The following is an 18,819-nucleotide window of genomic DNA, read 5'->3' as shown; positions in this document are numbered from 1 at the left end:
CAGAAAAATGTTTACATGGTTCCCATGCATACTGTTTTCAGAAAAGAAGATACCCATCTTTGTTCCCTTGCTGTCAGCACAACGGTTTCTGAAGGCAAGAAAAACATGACGTGAAAACAGGAGGACTGCAAATAAGAAACAAAACATCCAGATTTGACGTTCAGCCTTCTAGGGAACAATCCATCTTCATGTGTAAGGAACACTAATTCACAAAAAGATAACCGAACAACTGAAGAAATGATTATAAGGTCCACGTTGCTGCTAAAAGAGGATATATAACCAGCAGAATCAGAACAGAAAGGTGTCATAGTTAAGAAATATAATTGGACTAAGAGTAGATCAAGAGATATTGTTTTAAACAACAACAAAACCCACTTACAGTTCTTTTATTTCTTTTAAGAGAAGGACTTAAAAGGAAGAAAATGGATTTGTGAGCTTTTGACAAATCTGTCTTTAACAATAAGTCGTTGCGCCCATAAGAACTTGACTGAGATGCTTTTAAGCATCAGGATGTGCGCCATTCAGAACATTCCTAGGGAGGAATAACTTGGAGACACATCAGAGCAAAATGCTACCTTTTGTAAAAGCAGCGGTGTGTCTCTCTTCTCTTGTTTTGATGTATGGTAAGCCAGCACTATATTTAAATAATCTATAATCCTTCTCAAAGTTCAGGAATGAAAAATGATGCTCTCAGGAACATTATTTTTAAAGGGTACTATGATGGGGCATCATACTTTTCTCCACCTACTCATTATAATTGATAATGTACATCAAACACTATTATAATGTATTAGTTGCAAGTCATATTTTAGACCTGTACTATTTGCAGTCCCAACTTATTACATGATGTTAACAGACTCTTACAAGATGATAGTAATGAAACCACTTAGGAACCCAGCTATGATATCTAATATAGATCTATAAAACTCATCAATCAGCACTTATTAAATATCTATTTCAAACAAAAAGTGCCAAGTATTAGGATCACATATGGATTATGTGTTCAGGAAAACTGGGTACTAGATCCACATCAGACACGTTAAAGTTACTTGACTTGGGCTTAACCCTTGTATGTCTCTGTTGTCTCATCTGCAAAGTGGGGGAAATGATAAGTGAATGACTTGCATATCTCATAAAGGAGAAATAAGTTGAAAATCAGAGGATAGAACATAGTGAAACTGGGTAACGACTATAATGCAGTATTATCAATGAACTATACCAGCACACAGGGAGCGCACAGGGTGCAGGTAGTAGGTTTCTGCTACCTGTGTAGGTGGTCCCCTATACATGAACTTAATACCACGACACAACTTCCATTTAAACATTTTCATTTGAAAAGACATCTAATTTCGAATTTCTTTCCAAAGTCTGATACTCCATTTATCACGTCAAAGGAAAATTATAGTTGAACAGAATTCTAAATAAATAACACTTTCTACTTTATTGCCAATTTATTTTTTATGTTAAATGTAAAAACTCATGTTTTATCTTTTATTCATTAAATTATGGAAAGCAGACAAACAAAAATTACAATGGATTATAAACTTCTGAGTTTGATTTTCAGTCTGCCTTATCACAAAAGTATGGTCCAAGACATTAAATTTCCAGGCCATGATCCAGTTTGTCTCTTATTAACAACATTATTAAGAAATAATTTACATAAGATAAAATTCACCATTTAAGTGGAGAATTCTTTTAGCAAGTGACCTTTAATAAATTTACACATTTGTGCAACCATCACCATAAATGTCCATTGCCCCCCAAAAACCTCTCATGATCCTTTGCAGCCAATCCCTATTATAACCCCTAGTCCCAGGTCACAAATACTCTACTATCCTACTCTATCACTTTGCTTTTTATGGATATTTCATATATGTAAAATCATACACTATGTGGTCTTTTCTATCTGCCTTCTTTTACTTAGCATACTTTTTTACTTAGCATTTCTTTTTCTTAGCATAACTCAGAAAAATGAGTTTGTTAATTTTTAGTGCTCAATAATATTCTATTAAATGCCAGTTCATGTTTTGTTTATCTAATATCAGTTGGTGAACTTTTGAATTAATTCCATTTTGGGCTATTATGAGTAGAGGTGCCTTGGACATCATAATCCAGTTTTATGGATATATGTGTGTGTACACACATACACACACACGCAGAGTGCTTACTCAGCCTTGGGGAAATTGGTACTCAGATACACAAACCATAAATTTAGACTTTCCAGTTGCTCCATTGTTCTAAAGTTTCCAGGTGAAGAGAGAAAGAATTTGTAAAGTGGCTAAGCGCATAGATTCTAGAGTCTGGTTCCTTGGGGTCTGTAAACCAATTTGAATTCATATATTCTAAATTAGGCAGCTTCTTCATTAACTTCCTTGGTTTCCTTCACTGTAGAATGGGGACAATGACAGGGGCTCCATCATGAGTTTATAGTGACAGTGTGAGTCACTCAGTTGTGTGTGACTCTTTGTGGCCCCATGGACCCCATCACCAGGCTCCTATGTCCATGGGATTCTCCAGGCAAGAACACTGGAGTGGGTAGCCATTCCCTTCTCCAGGGGATCTTTCCAACCCAGGTTTCCTGCATTGTGGGCAGATTCTTGACCATCTGAACCATCAAGGAAGCCCTTATAGTAAAGATGATGCAAAACACACTTAGCAAAGTGCTTAATAGATGTTAACTATTATAATTAAAATTGTGCACTAAATCATCATTAAATATTTTTTGATTTCCCCAGTGGCTCAGATGGTAAAGCGTCTGCCCGCAATACGGGAGACCTGGGTTTGACCCCTGGGTCAGGAAGATCTCCTGGAGAAAGAAATGGCAACCCACTCCAGTACTCTTGCCTAGAAAATTCCATGGATGGAGGAGCCTGGTGGGCTACAGTCCATGGGGACACAAAGAGTCGGACACGACTGAGTGACTTCACTTTCACTACTGTTGTTAAAATAAAATGTTTAAAAGATTTTTGAATCTATTTTCCCACTCAACCAGTCAATCTTAAAGGAAATAAGTCCTGAATATTCACTGGAAGGACTGATGCTGAAACTGAAGCTCCAGTACTATGGCCACTTGATGCGAAGACCTGATTCATTAGAAAAGATCCTGATACTGGGAAATATTGAACGCAGGAGGAGAAGGGGATGACAGAGGATGAGATGGTTGGATGGCATCACCAACTCGATGGACATGAGTTTGAACAAGCTCCGGGAGATGGTCATGGACAGGGAAGCCTGGTGTGCTGCAGTCCATTGGGTCACAAAGAGTCAGACACAACTGAGTGACTGAACAACGTCAACAACATTTTCCTACTAAGAGATGCAACTCTTTGATTAATACAGTATAATTAGCAAGCACAGACACTGCATGTTTTTATATGAGGTAGAGCAAAATACCTATTTTCCTGTCTGGCCATTACCATTGGATGGGGAATATTATCTAATGACCTCTTGCTTCAAGATCTCCTGCTGGATTCAGAGAAAAAGTAGCAGAGTTAGATTTACCTTAGAAAAACCATTCTTTCTGCTCTCACATCCTCTTGAATGTAACATTAGGCTCATGACAGAAAGAAGAGAAAAAAAAAATAGTTTAGGATGGAAGAACACATGTACACCCGTGGCTGATTCATTTCTATGTATGACAAAAACCACCACAATATTTTAAAGCCTCCAATTAAAATTAATTAGTTAAAAAAATAAATAAATAGAAAAGACAATGAAACGGCTTCTTCAGCTTAATTTAATTATTTAACAATATATAGTGCATATTATGGAGAAGGCAATGGCAACCCACTCCAGTACTCTTGCCTGGAAAATCCCATGGACAGAGGAGCCTGGTGGGCTACAGTCCATGGGGTCACAAAGAGTCGGACACAACTGAGCGACTTCACTTTCACTTTTCACTTTCATGCATTGGAGAAGGAAATGGCGACCCACTCCAGTGTTCTTGCCTGGAGAATCCCAGAAATGGGAGCCTGGTGGGCTGCCATCTATGGAGTCACACAGAGTCGGACACGACTGACGTGACTTAGCAGCAGCAACAGCAGCAGCAGCAGCAGTGCATATTATGGGCCAGGATCAGTTCTGAATTCTGTAAAAATAGTAACTCATTTCATCTTCATAACCACCCTATTAAATAGTATCTATTAGTCTCAATTTTGGATGACATAATCAAGGCACAGAAAACTTGAGTAATTTAACGAGGATCACACAGCTTATAAGTATAAAGCTGAGTTTCAAACCAAGCAACCTAGGTGTAGTGTTTGGTTTACGCCACTATGCTTTGCTACTCCACAGAGAAATGCTTCTTGCAAAGATAAGTGAAACAAGGTAAGTTATATTCCATTTTCAGTTTCATCTTAAACTCTCATCCATTTTATGTAAACGTAATGCTGAAAAAGTCAAGCTTTTCAAGTTCACAGGAGAGGTTCTTTAAACATTAGAAAGGCTCCCTAAGCTGACCATATGAACATACTCTTTGTAATCAATCATTCTCACTGTGAATTGACAGAGTAGTACACCCTCTGCGAGAAAACATCCCCAATTTTTAAAAATCTAGTGTGATTGATATCATTCTTGGAAGATCATGGTTCATAGAAACATTTTAAACTTTTTAATTACACAATTATTAGGTACATACTTGTGAAAGAGAAACCTATAGATAAATGAAATGCAGCTCTACAGTAATATTTTAAAGGCTCTTTAAAGTTCTGATGGATATAAACTAAATTTGTTCAATGTAGCACTTATTAAACTATTACAATAATGGAATCTGCTTTTTTCCCTCCATAATAGCTTTTTTACCTATACTGACTGGAAAATGCTAAAAATTGCTCCTGACATCTAAGCAATCCAAAACATGCTAATACAATCATATCTTATTCTTCTGATGAAACCTTATTTCAATACAACCTCTGAGGTCTGAGTTATGAGAAAGATGACAGTTAATAACATATGACAGCATGAATAAGTGTCAAGAAGATAATAAATAGAGTGACATTTATTAGTATTATTAGGGGCTTATCATGCCCCAAACATTATGTTCTATATGTTTTACCTTATGCAGTGCTCGAAACTCCAAAAGGCAAGTATTAATTTGTTAATTCTCATTTTACAAAAGAAGAACTAAGTAACATACCAGAGCACACAGAATTAAGAGGTGAGGCATTTAGGCATTCTAAACCCAGAACTGATATTTCAGCAGTTATACTCAACTGCTTTCCACAGGGTCCCAGGCAATCATTTCACTTACATGTGTAGAATCCCTAATAGTAGGAACAAACTAGGAAATAAATATTACATAAACCTACCAAGCAAAATCTAGGAAAGCAGATATGATTTATTCATCACAATGTGTTTATGTTAACTCTTGATACTTCTATTATTCTAATACCTTTTCACTTTCGTATGTCTCTTTTTCTCTTTAGTAAGTAGTATGATGATCAGAACTTTTTTCTTTCTTCCCTGTCCTAAAATAACTGCAGGGACAGCACATTTTCAAATGGTGATATATTCTGTAAATACTTGAAAACAACAAAATGGATCTGCAGTCAAACACTACTTCATATTACTTTTCATTTTTCTATCAAAGGATCATTCATACATTAATATCTAATTCTAAGATATAAAATGTGTTGTGTGTGAGCGAACAGTACATTTTTTATTGTTTTCTTCCTACTGCATACTTTTCAAAGTGCTAACATTAAGTTTCTGCAAATCAAATTCTATTTTGACACACGGCCTGTTAAGTGCCAAAAAGGAAATCATGCAAGAAGCACTAGATTTAAAGCCTACAAAAAGTTGTGAAAATATGGAATGCCAAGTTCTAAGAAATGCACATATTTCATGCTTTGTTCTAAGAAGACAGTATCAGAGTAGAATGTAAGACATTTCTTCAGCTCTCTGTAGCTACTTTATTTCTTGGTAACTTCTTTAAAGCATCTGAAGATGCAAAAAAGAAAAACAAATTGATCTATAGAGAGAGTTTTCTTTTTTTTTCTTTCACTACATACGTATTGTGCCGTGATTTTTCTAGATGTCAAGGATCCAGTAATGAAAAGGACAGACAAGTACACTTCCCTGAAGGAAGTTACACTTGACGGGCAGGAGTCACCAAATAAGAAAGCAAATGCATAACAAGATCTCACAGAGTAGTAAGTGCTGTGGAGAAAATCACAGATAGCACTATGAAAGACAGGACTGTGCAGGAGAGGGAGTGAGAAGCAGGCACACAGTCAGTCAGAGCCCAGGCTGGGTGGTCGGCAAAAGTACCGCTGAAAAACATAACATAGAAACTGATGCTAAAAAGAGGAGAAGCAGCCAGCTATGTGCATGCTAAGTGCAGAGGCCCAGAAGAGGGAATGAACTTGGGCAGAAACCCAAAGAATAGCTTGTGAGGTAGAGTGCCAGGCAGGGGCACCAGACTCTAATAGAAGATGACTTCTGGGCTCAGAAGAGATCACACTGGATGGACCACAAGGTAAACAGCCAAGGTCAAGAGACTGAAGGAGCTCTCAAAGAAATGGGTAGCCATACAACTATTTCATGTGAGATGACACAACCTTTTACATTTCAAAAATTATACTTGTGCTGCTTTCAGGAAAATGAATTATTGGAGGGCAAGGGAAGAAGCAAGATCTGGTTAGAAATTTGTATGAAGGCAGTCTAATGAAAAGATGAAGATAGCTTAGATGGGCATAGTGGAGACAGTGCAAAGAAGGATTTTAAAAGTACTTTGGAGGTAGACTTGACGAAACTTTCTGAAAGAATGGACATGAGGGGTGAATGAAAGGGAGGAAGCAAAAATGATGCCAAGAGTTCTGTCCCAGGCAACTGGTTAGATGATAGAAGAAATTATGATATAGAAGAAACCAAACAAGAAAGTTCTGGGTCTGAGTATTGATTCTTAAGTTTTGCTTTTGATATCTAAGTGCCTGTCAAATAGCCAATGAAGATGATTGAGTGGGTTCAGGGAAAAGTTTAGAGCAAGAGATAAAAACTTGGCAGTCACTCACATATACTTGGTGTTTCAAGCTATGGGACTAGATGAAATCATCATGGAGTTGGCAGTGGGGAGGAAGAGGACAGGATAGGAAGGGGAAATAAAAGAGTGTGAGAGAAACAGAAAGAGTGGGGAGAGAGAGAGAGGAGCCCATGCATTTGCAAGTGAGCACGGATGTGTAAACAAGTCCTCAAACTAAACATCTGGGCAACGTAACATTTAGATGTTAAGGAAGCAAGGATTCAGCCAAAAACACTAAGGAGGAACAGCCAGTGAGGTAGAGGGGAAATGTAAATTCACCTCTTCCATGCATAGAACCTTGACAGATAACCTTCTAACAACTGCAACCAAAAAGTACTTTCTGGCATTTTTCACCTATAGCATTGCTCCTAGAACTACTTATTTGCTGACTAACATTGGATGTAAACAATACTTCTCTAGAATAATTTTCACAGTGTTTTAACAACAAAATCAAGCAACACAATCTCATAAGCACAGGCCTCTGCAGGTTATCAATCACTGTGCGTATCTGGGGGAGAACTGCAACAGAACCATGAACCTGACCTTCCTGTTTCACCACTGCACCTGCGGGCCTTGCTGTTACTGTGCTCCGTCATTTTTCACTGTTATCACATTCAAGGCCATATCTTGTGATGAATAAATTTAAGATAAGTTTCGTTCCCTGTTTCCTTCTGGATGAGCACAATCTTGTAAAAGTTCTCATAGGTATTTCTCCTATTCTTCCTTTCATTTTGCTAACAAAAACAGAAGACTTTGCCACGGCTTGCTAATTCACTGTGTATTCCTTCAACAGAATTCCAATGATTATTAATACCTATTTCGGTTTCTGAGCCACATTGATTTTAGCTTCTATTTTAACCATCCATCCTTGTTTCATAAACTCAATTAATTACTTTGTATGATCTCTCTGATTTACCTCCAACTCACTTGTCTTGTTTATTTTTAACTCTTCTAGTAGACTCTGAACATATCAAGGGCAGAACTGTGTCTGATTAATTGTCACATCTCTTATTTCTAGCATGGTGCCCAGTACTAAATGCATGTGCAATTAATGTGGAATGAATGGATGAATTAAATAATCTACTAGATTAGTTCAAACTGTTCTTTATTGAGTTTGATAATAATAATTAAGGTGTAAAAAGACTGCTTTATTATATTTTAAATAAGACCCTTAGGAAAAACTTTCCTGTTGCTGAGATTCATCAGTCCCCCAAATTTTCCTGTCTTCCTTCTATTTGGATATGTAATTTTCATTAGTATGTTAGCATAAGTGCAAGCAATTTTGAGTGACAACTGCTACTCAATTGACATTTGATTTTTTTTTTCTTGTTATCTTCAGGAACTGGCAGTGTGTTTAAACTCAATAGCAACAGTAAATGTTGGATTTTCTCTTTTGCTCAATGTAGCAAAAATTCTTTTATTTTAAAATTCGAAGTACCTACAATTATCATGGAAAGACAATACACATTTTATATTGCTATTTTACTAGTCAACTTTATAATTACTTCAACAGTGATTTCATCATTTTTAATCAACTAAACTCTGCTGAAACAGTTAAATATTAGAAGTGAATATTTTTATAGAAACTTTATGAAGTTTGAGAGGTTCTATGACAGTGTGACAAGTACACCAGATGTCAAGAGGCAGCAAATACTTCACTAAAATGAGACAGATATTGTTTCAATGTAGATTATCAAGATTTTATTTCAATTAAAAAATGCTGAGCCTACAATGCCCTGCTTTTTCTGTAAAATTTATGTCAACAGAATACACAGACACTAAATCCTGAATCCTCTGGTCCATTTAGTCAGCTGAAGGTCTTGGGAACTCCGATTAAATAAATGACTTGCAGACTATTAACAAGTAAATTAACATTAGAGATAAAATTTGAAAAATCTCCATTTCTGTTCTTATATCTTCACCATGTAATTTGTTCTCCAATTTGTCACATAGCAAAATGGTGAATTCCCATGATTTATAAAGAATGAAGGGAAAATAAAAGCAGAAAGTATAAATATTTCTTCATAGATCTTATCTATCAGTATAGACATAGCCAGATTTTTAAAATCTCTTTATCCTGGCTTAATCAACAATTTATCCTTACTTTCCTTCAGTATATTTTTCAGTTCAGTTCAGTTCAGTTCATTTGCTCAGTCGTGTCCAACTCTTTGCAACCCCATGAATCACAGCACGCCAGGCCTCCCTGTCCATCACCAACTCCCGGAGTTCACTCAAACTCATGTCCATTGAGTCGGTGATGCCATCCAGCCATCTCATTCTCTGTCGTCCCCGTCACCTCCCACCCCCAATCCCTCCTAGCATCAGACTCTTTTCCAGTGAGTCAACTCGTCGCGTGAGGTGGCCAAAGTATTGGAGTTTCAGCTTTAGCATCAGTATATTTTTACATTTATATAATGCTCTATACTTTCTAATTTAGTTACCTCTAAAGTAGAATTTGATTAATAAGTTAAGTATAGCTAAATTCCAAATAGCATTGCTTCTTGTTTTCTAATTAGGGCACATAAAGAAAAACACTTAATGCATGACATAGATCCTAACTGTTAAAACCAGTATGATTGCTATAATCTCACAAATGAAAAGAGTTTACTAAGTTCTTGAAGTCACTGTATAGTAATGTAGCAAGGTTATTTAATAGGCTTTCAAGTACAAAACCAATATCACTCAGAGGAATTAATTTTAAATAGAGTATTCTCAAAGGATAAATGCATGTTAAGTGTTTAAAGAAAAACAGTGATTGTAAACATGTCAATATATACTCACTATTTGACATTATCCAACCATATTTTATTTTTGGTTTCAGATAGAGTAAATTTACTCTTCAAATTAAATGACTGATCACAACCATCTCTCAGATTTATCTACATATGGAAAATTTTAGTTTCATATTTAAATGATAAGTAGAGTCCTATATAGATAGAAATCATGAAATTAAATTATTGCTCCAGAAGCATCAGTGGTTAATGATGCTTAATATGGGTTAATAAACCCATATTCTTTCATATATAGAAAAACATACACCAATGAAACCTTATTGTCAGCCTTTTATGGTAGGAAACAGAAAACTGAAACAGAAGAACATTTCTGACTTTACATGTTTTCACTTTAGGAATACAAAGCTAGTAAAGGTAATAGTCCTTCTTATGGTCACATATGGTGAAGGCAGGACTATCCCTAAATTGTTAATGAGTCTTGCTGCTGCTGCTGCTGCTGCTGCTAAGTCGTGTCAGCCGTGTCCAACTCTGTGCGACCCCATAGACGGTAGCCCAACAGGCTCCTCTGTCCCTGGGATTCTCCAGGCAAGAATACTGGAGTAGGTTGCCATTTCCTTCTCCAATGTACTCCCAAAATCAACTTTCTTTTAAAAAATGAGCATTAATTCAATATTTGATTATAAATAATATCATTTATATAATCTTGTTATTTTCATGGTGAAACTTACAAATTTCCTATAATTAATAAATATAATTATCAAAATTTAAACTAGTTTTGTTCATAGAAAGCATGGATGTTTTAACATGAACTTGTTAATCCTGGTACCTTAAAAATTAAATTTTGCAATTTGAAAAACACCATAAATGTTTCTCCAAATATTTTTAAAATGTTACAAAGAAAACATCGCTGAATTTCATGATACTATTATACATATTTTCCTCTATGGAATTTCAATATAAAGCATAGACTAAAAATATGACAATTTCTATGGTGATAATTAGTGTGTGATTGTTAATCGTGTTACTATGGTCATTATTTAATAACTTTAATATTCAAAGAGATCTAACTGGTAATTGTATCTTGTATGTATATTTCAAATAACAAATGATATTATGGACTTGCATGTTTCTTAGAAATGCAATTATGTGTTGTCTAAATTCCTGTAAACATCATGGCAAAGCAGTGCTGACCTTCTCGGGCATTTCCTGGTGTCCTGTTGTCTGCCTGCAGCACTGTTTCCCTGTTTCATCATGTGGGGAGGTGGGAGTAGGTAATGGAGCTTCTGTTAAAAAAATTAGAGAACTTTTAAAAATAATGTATTTACTTTAGACTTTCCAAAACACATTGAACTGAACAGGTACAGGAGATGATGAAGTGGGGAGTGGGGCGTTAGTCAATATGAAAGCATAGGCTGTACTGATGAACATACAAGTGGAAGAGAGGAGTTAACATATGAAGCATGTATATGGAGGAAATGCACATGAAGGACTAAATAATGTGCATGAAAACATTAGAACCATGGGACAGATCAGTCAATCAATCAAGACTTCAAGAACATTCCCTGAGAATCTATTCTTTCTGAATATAGAATACTAGAGCAAGTCACTAGAAACTTTCTTTAGATTAACACATTCATTAATCAATACTGTTTTAGTATTGCTGCCCAACAAATTATTAACATAGGCAAATGAGGACCACCTCTGGAAACAGTAATCAGAAGAGGCATGTGCTTAGTTGCTCAGTTATGTCCAAGTCTTTGCAACCCCATGGACTGTAGTCCACCAAGTTCCTCTGTCCATGGGATTTTCCAGGCAAGAATACTGGAGTGGGCTGCCACATCCTCCGCCAGAGGATCTTCCTGACACAGGGATTGAACCTGAGTCTCCTATACCTCCTGCATGGCAGTTGGATTCTTTACCTACTGAGCCACTGAGGAAACCCCTATCAGAGAGAAGGGGCAGTCAACCACGTCACAAAAGCTGATACAAATACTCCCAAGTAGTGTGGTGGTACAGAGGAGCCTCTGGAAATGAGAGTGCTATTCTGAAATATCTGAAGGGACGACTTGTCTCACAAAACCTAGGCTTGTTGTATGAGGTGCCAATGAACTGAACCAACGTCTGAGAAACATACTCCAGGTCATGGGAGCCAGAGATGACACTACACCTGAGTGACTGATCTGGTTACACCAGAGGCAGAGTGGTTTCTTGGCAGACACTGTCAGGACTCCAAGTATCAGAGGGCAGTGAGGACAGAGTCTATGGCCTCAGAGGTCGAAGTACTGAGTCCAGGTGCATGAGTTATGGTCAGTCCCCAAGTGTGCAGTCCCTCAATCCTGCCTTAAGCCTTTAGTAACATTCCCCAAACACTGTAGGTGCTATACTTAAGACTTAAGGACACGGGTTTCAGTCATCCACTTTGCAAAATCATTCACTCATTCTCTCACTGCTTAAAGAGCACTATGCTTGGTCAGTACTAGGAATGCTGAGATGAATGAGAAGGACCCCTCCCTCGAGTAACTCAAAGGAACCAGCTTGGGGCCATGTTGAGGAAAGCCACACGTTTCTCAGCTTCCTTCTGCTTCCTATGCTATTATCAGTTTTCTTCATCAATAAGATCTTTGAAAATTTAGTACAGGAAAAGCAAAAGTACACATGTGAATAAGCTCAAGGCATTTAACATCATCATTCACCTATTTATAAGGAATGTCAATTCATGACATACTCACTGAGCACCAATTATATGCCAGAAGTACTTCTAGTTGCTGGTTCAAAAAAAACACCTGTCCATATTTTTATTACATAGATTAGAAGAAACATTTGTGTTAATAATGAATTATAAAGCTTGGAAGCAAAACACTTAAAATTAATTTAAAAACCTAATGAATAGTATTATGCAAGCACTATTTGTTACTTAGTACTGAAAAATTTTATGATTTGAACATTTAACAAAGTTAACAGTCAAAAAATAAGGAGAGCAATCAAATGTTCCAACCACATTTCACATTAAATCTACATGAATACCCTCAACAATGTTGTCAAAAATTAGATTCATAAAGTTATAATGCTGCAGTGCAAAAGCAAAGAAAAGATAAAAAATCACCCTATGTTAACATTTCTGATGGAAATTATGCATTTCTGTTCTCCCCTTCTACCCAAAGAATGTTTACCCCCCAAAACCACTAAAAAAACACCCAACAAAAAACAGCCTTAGGGACTTACAGAAAGGAATAGAGACTTTTCCACTGAACACTACTGTTTCATTCGTCATATCAAGACACTGGAGACTGGTGTAGAAGTATGGTGGCCACAGTCACACTCACTAGCTGTGTGGGCTGAGGCAAAGTACTTACTTCTCTGCTTTCTCTTTGTTCTTCCCAGCAGGGGAGGTAAAAAACATAGTTGATCCTTGAACAACTGAGAGGTTAGGGGTATCTACCCTCTTGTAGTCAAAAATCCATATAACTTTACAGTCTACACTCTGCTCAGTTCTGAATCTACGGATTCAACCAACCACAGATCACATGCTCAGTCAGTCAGTCAGTCAGTTCAGTTGCTCAGTCGTGTCCGACTCTTTGCGACCCCATGAATCACAGCACGCCAAGCCTCCCTGTCCATCACCAACTCCCGGAGTTCACTCAAACTCATGTCCATCGAGCCAGTGATGCCATCCAGCCATCTCATTCTCTGTCGTCCCCGTCTCCTCCCGCCCCCAATCCCTCCCAGCATCAGTCTTTTCCAGTGAGTCAACTCTTTGGATGAGGTGGCCAAAGTATTGGAGTTTCAGCTTTAGCACAGTACATTTCTATTGAAAAAAATATGCATGTAAGTGGATCCACACAGGTCACACCAATGTTGTTTATGAAACAACTTGATTCATAGGGTTAGTATGAAAATTAAATGGACTAACACATGAAAAGGATTTAAGACTTTTTAAAGCACATATTAGGTGTTTACGTGTATTAAATTGGAAGAGCACTGCAGTAACTCTCCATGTCAAAATCTTTACTGACAGAGATTCTCAGAACACTCTAAATGAAGGGAAAAAAAGGTGCAAATGAACTCATTTACAAAACAGGAGTCACAGATGTAGAAAACAAACTTATGGTTACCAGGGGATAAGGGGTTGGGGATGAAGATAAATTGGGAGATTGGAATTGACATATACACACTACTATATATAAGAGATAACTAATAAGAAACTACTGTATAGCACAGGGAACTCAACTCAGTATTCTGTAATGGCTTATATGGGAAAAAAAAATCTAAAAAAGAGTGGATATATGTACATGTATAACTGATTCACTTTGTTGTACACCTGAAACTAACACAATACTGTAAATAACTACACTCCAATAAAAATTTTCAAAAAAGAATTCTGAAACAAGCACCTAAGCTTTGGCATTCATCAACCCCGTGGACTGTAGCTCCCCAAGCTCCCCTGTCCTTAGAATTCTCTAGGCAAGAATACCAGGGTGGGTAGCCATTCCCTCCTTCAGGGGATCTTCCCTGACCCAGGGAAGGAACATGGACCTCCTGCATTGCAGGCAGATTCTTTACAGTCTGAGCCACTAGGGAAGCCCTTGTCATTCATTAATCTGGGTCAAATATTCCCCCAGGCAATACAACAGCAAAGCTGCAATACTTGGTACCTATATATTCTTTCTCACAGTAAAGTGCCAAATTCTAAGTGTGCTGCCAGAATTCCCCAGCTTCATAATTGTCACCACTTTTTCCATTTTGACAGTATAGATCCTGTCTTGCTATTTGGCAAAGACTGTTTGGCTTTGCACAGTGGAAAAAGCTATTACTAAACCACTCCAGCCATAACTTGTGGTCTTATTCAACAACAGAGCCCTTTTGTCAAATACAAGCTAAATGAGCCCTTCCTTCATTTCCCTCGTGTATTTTAGACACAGTCTCAGACTAGGCTAACAGCAAAATGAAAAAGGTTTGAAAATTATCTGTTAAATATTGGAGTAAATCATTAAGCTATATTTCAATTATCCAGAGTATCATTACCCATTCTAGAAGGAAAATGTCTAAACTTTATACTTGGAATCCCTATCGGGAAATAACAGAAGATGATGTGAATTTGTTAGAGGAAAGAGTACCAAACTTGAATTCTTGACCAATGTGCATTTGCATTTTTTGTCTTCCCAGAATTAATCAATGTCCACAGTCTGTTTTGATAACTCTGCCTTGAGTATTTGCTTATCCTTCCAACAAGATGCAGAAATGCCCACAGGATGAGAACTGAATGTTGAACAGGTTACTCCTGAGTCATTATGGGTTTTACACTGAACGTGTCTCATTATTGTGTCTCCCTTATGATCACCATCAGATGCATTTGTACAATGTGTCACATGTACAGGGTCACAGTCTGGTTACAGAAAAAAAGATGTCTATGTGTGAATCCATCAGATTTATCTAGGAATTGAACATACACTTATAACCCACAATCTACAAATATCGATCAGCTGAATCCCTGTGGATGAGTACTCTGCGAAGGGAAGCATCATTCAAATTCTAGTCAGTATGCAACTGGCTGCACTCAAAGTTCCTCTAGGGAAGTGATAAACTTATTCATTTTCATAGCACCAGAATCTAAGAATCAAAGGAGATTTGTTTATTGGCTGAACAAACTTAATTAAATCTCACCGCTTAGGCTAAGTAGCAGAGGGCTATTGATTCTTAGCCCAAATTTCTTAAATAAATCATGTGTCTGGATATAAAGACTTAAAATGCAGGGTCCTGTCTCATTTTTAACAACCATTACTTAAATGATGCATTATTGCCTTAAAGAAAAAGGTATTTATTAAGTACAGCATATCACTACAATGTTGGAATTCCACCAAGAACTCCAGAAAAGCCAACAATATAAATGTTTTTTTAAAGCTGAACTTAATTCAATAACATCATACATATAAATTGATCATATGAATTAAATAAAATGTTCACATTTTGGATTATGCTTATTTATTTTGTCCTAAATGAAAGGTAAAATGCATGGTCTAAATAATGTTCATGTAAATAAGCTGGGAATATCATAGGGAGATTTAAATCATGAAATTTGGTATTATACTTATAGCGTTATGGGGGAAAATAAAACCAAAGCATGACCTTTCACAGGACAATTGAAGATAAATATTCCAAGATTTAAGAGAAAATAAAATAGAAAAAATTGTAAAATTTCAAATTTAAATCATTTTCAGCCTAAGTGCTATCAGAAAGATAAAATCCCACCATACAATCTAATATTTCTCATTTACAAAATACCAACACTAACTATAATTGTGAATTTTATGATTATTCAGTAAATCAGCAAATAACAAAATACGATCCTTGTTTTAAAACTCATGCTTAATTAGTAGATTTCCTTCACTGTATTCAGGTATCACTTCAGTTCAGTTGCTCAGTCATGTCCAACTCTTGAGACTCCATGGACTGCAGCATGCCAGGCTTTCCTGTCCATCACCAACTCCCAAAGCTTGCTCAAACTCATGTCCATCAAGTTGGTGATGCTATACAACCATCTCATCCTCTGTCATTCTATTCTCCTGCCTTCAATCTTTCCCAGCATCAGGTTCTTTTCCAATGAGTCAGTTCTTCCCATCAGGTGGCCAATGTATTAGAGTTTCAGCTTAAGCATCAGTCCTTCCAGTGAATATTTAGGACTGATTTCCTTTAGGATTGACTGGTTTGATCTTCTTGCAGTCCATGGAACTCTCAAGAGTCTTCTCCAACATCACAGTTCAAAAGCATCAATTCTTTGGCATTCAGCTTTCTTTATAGTCCAACTCTCACATCCATACATGACTACTGCAAAAACCATAGTTTTGACTAGATGGACCTTTGTTGGCAAAGTAATGTCTCTGCTTTTTAATATACTGTCTAGGTTTAATATGCTGGCCCAGACTTGCCTGTGAGTGTCCAGGAGTCTACAGCAGAGCCGTGGGTCAGGACTATTCAGACATGGGCAAGATGTATTATACCTATGCTTCATGTGTAACTTCATGGGTAAATAACAGCATTATATGTCCTTAAGTCTCTGCCAACATGCTCACTGGATGCTTTTCCCATAACCTTCACAAAATATATACAATGCTCATATATTTTCCTTCTATAAGAATTTAGTTTCAGTTTCAGAAAATAGTACAGAGCAAACTTTAATCTATAACTTCAATAAAATGAAAATGTAAGTTCTGTAAGTATTCAGGATCAAATATGATCATGCCACCTCAGTGTTCAATTAAAAACATGCATGTATTTATACTCACACTAAAAAAGAATTGGATTGTGTGGAAGTAATAGTATATGCATACTTTACTGAATAATGCAATAGAAAATTGCATTTATTAGAAGTATTTTAGAGCAAAAAATTACATATTTTTTAAATAATCAAATAAAATAATATGTATGTATTGAAATGTTTTTGTTTGTTTTAAGGTATATATATATATATATATATATATATATATATGAACTGTAGTTAATATCTCAAAACTAAAATCTCATGTTGCCATTTCAAACATTCAGGTTTAAATAAAGGGAGAGTACAGCTTTGAAAAATAATATTTCAAGGCAGTTTAATTTTGAACCAGTTACCTTTGTAGTGAAGGGAATTTATTCATTTGGCCCTAGCAAACAGATGGACAGTGATGGAAGAAACCAAACTCCACCACAAATTTACACATTAAATGGGAAGACACTGCTTTTCCAACTGTCTTTGCAGCTTAGCTGTTCAAGGTGCTAAAATGGGCCTGTAACACATGCCCACAAACATCTGGGATTAGATTGTACAAATACACCTGGGGGTAAACGTCCTTATTTATGGAATTTGAGCAAAGCAGAGGCCAGGCTTCAATATCCAAAGACACTAGGTCTTCATGGGGCCTGAGATTTGGAAAGCTAAGCACAATGTGAAAATGTAATTCTGAGACTTTAATAACAGAACTGAAACTGTGGAAGTTTCTCCCAGTTTAAACCATTATTCTAGGAATAGCCCAGGGAAATAGGAAAGAAAATGAAGATTTCCAGATAATAAAAATGAGGAAATTTTTACAACTCTGTTTTTCAGTCATATGAGTAATGTAGCATATATATTTAATACCTATATCTAATTGTAAATAAAACATTTTTTAAAAACTTTGAGTATTTCAGATTTCATCTAGAGAAAAGAAAATGATTTCATAAGATATACATCACTTTGAGCCACACTATATCTATATCTATCTATGTTTATTTCTCAAATATGAAAGGCAAAACTTCAGCAATTTTAGAAAAAACATTATATAATTATAACTTTGAAATATAAATAGATTCTTAAACAAGACTCAAAAAGCAGAAAGTATTGGTGATAAATTTGACTAAAAAGTGTAAGAGATACTATAAACAATGCTCCAAATAATTAAAAAATTAGAAACAGATATTTTCAAAGCATATATCATATGAAGTACTAGTACTCAAGGATAGCCAAGAAAACCTATAAATGAATACTAAAAAGATGAAAAATCCAGTAGAAAAATATAAATTATGTAAACAAAAATTTTAATAAATGTGAAAATCCAAATAGCCAATGAATATTTGGAATCAAGAAAACAATGATTTAAAATATTAAATACATTTTAATATCCTTAATAACAAAACTTGAAAATCTATAACTGCCAATGGGTGAGTGCATATATATCTATATATATAGTGGTATGTCTTTATAATGGAATGCCCTATATAGTCTATAATGGAATAATATCCATCAGTAAAAATGTATAAACTCTAAACAGAAATTTTAAGAAACATGAAAAATTATTTGCACAAGTGTATATGACACAAATTATACTGAATTCAAAGAATGATGCATATTGTGTGTAAATTTGTACATAAGGAGAAAACATAGAAAATATACAATAATAATTGATACCAAATTCATGATTTTGTTTATATCTAGGTACAGATAAAAAGGAAAGGAAAGGGGGATTAGAAAGGTTTATTCAAGGGTTATAAACCATATCTGTGATATTTTATTACACTTCTATAAAATTTTAAATTAGATACACTAAATGTCTAGGC

At 35.9% G+C, this 18,819-nt stretch overlaps 1 protein-coding gene across 3 annotated transcripts in view; it reads right to left on the bottom strand.

Moving 5' to 3' along the window:
- The window catches only part of PRR16 (proline rich 16), a 302,248-nt gene that overhangs the window by 170,769 nt on the left and 112,660 nt on the right, over positions 1 to 18,819 (bottom strand). Inside the window, exon 2 of one of the 3 annotated variants that reach the window (XM_055429763.2) lies at positions 10,942 to 11,033. The exons of the other annotated variants lie outside the window; for them this stretch is intronic. Within the exon in view, the coding sequence (XP_055285738.2) occupies positions 10,942 to 10,953 (12 nt within the window). The 5' untranslated portion in view covers positions 10,954 to 11,033. The remainder of the gene's footprint in view (positions 1 to 10,941; positions 11,034 to 18,819) is intronic. 3 annotated transcript variants of the gene reach the window in all.

This window comes from Moschus berezovskii, chromosome 8, assembly GCF_049115385.1.
Source record: "Moschus berezovskii isolate FMDL1 chromosome 8, NW_MosBer_1.0, whole genome shotgun sequence".
In the NCBI taxonomy this organism is placed as follows: domain Eukaryota; kingdom Metazoa; phylum Chordata; class Mammalia; order Artiodactyla; family Moschidae; genus Moschus; species Moschus berezovskii.
The sequence above is the reverse complement of the archived record's forward strand: the minus strand, read 5'-3'. Positions and strand labels throughout refer to the sequence as shown.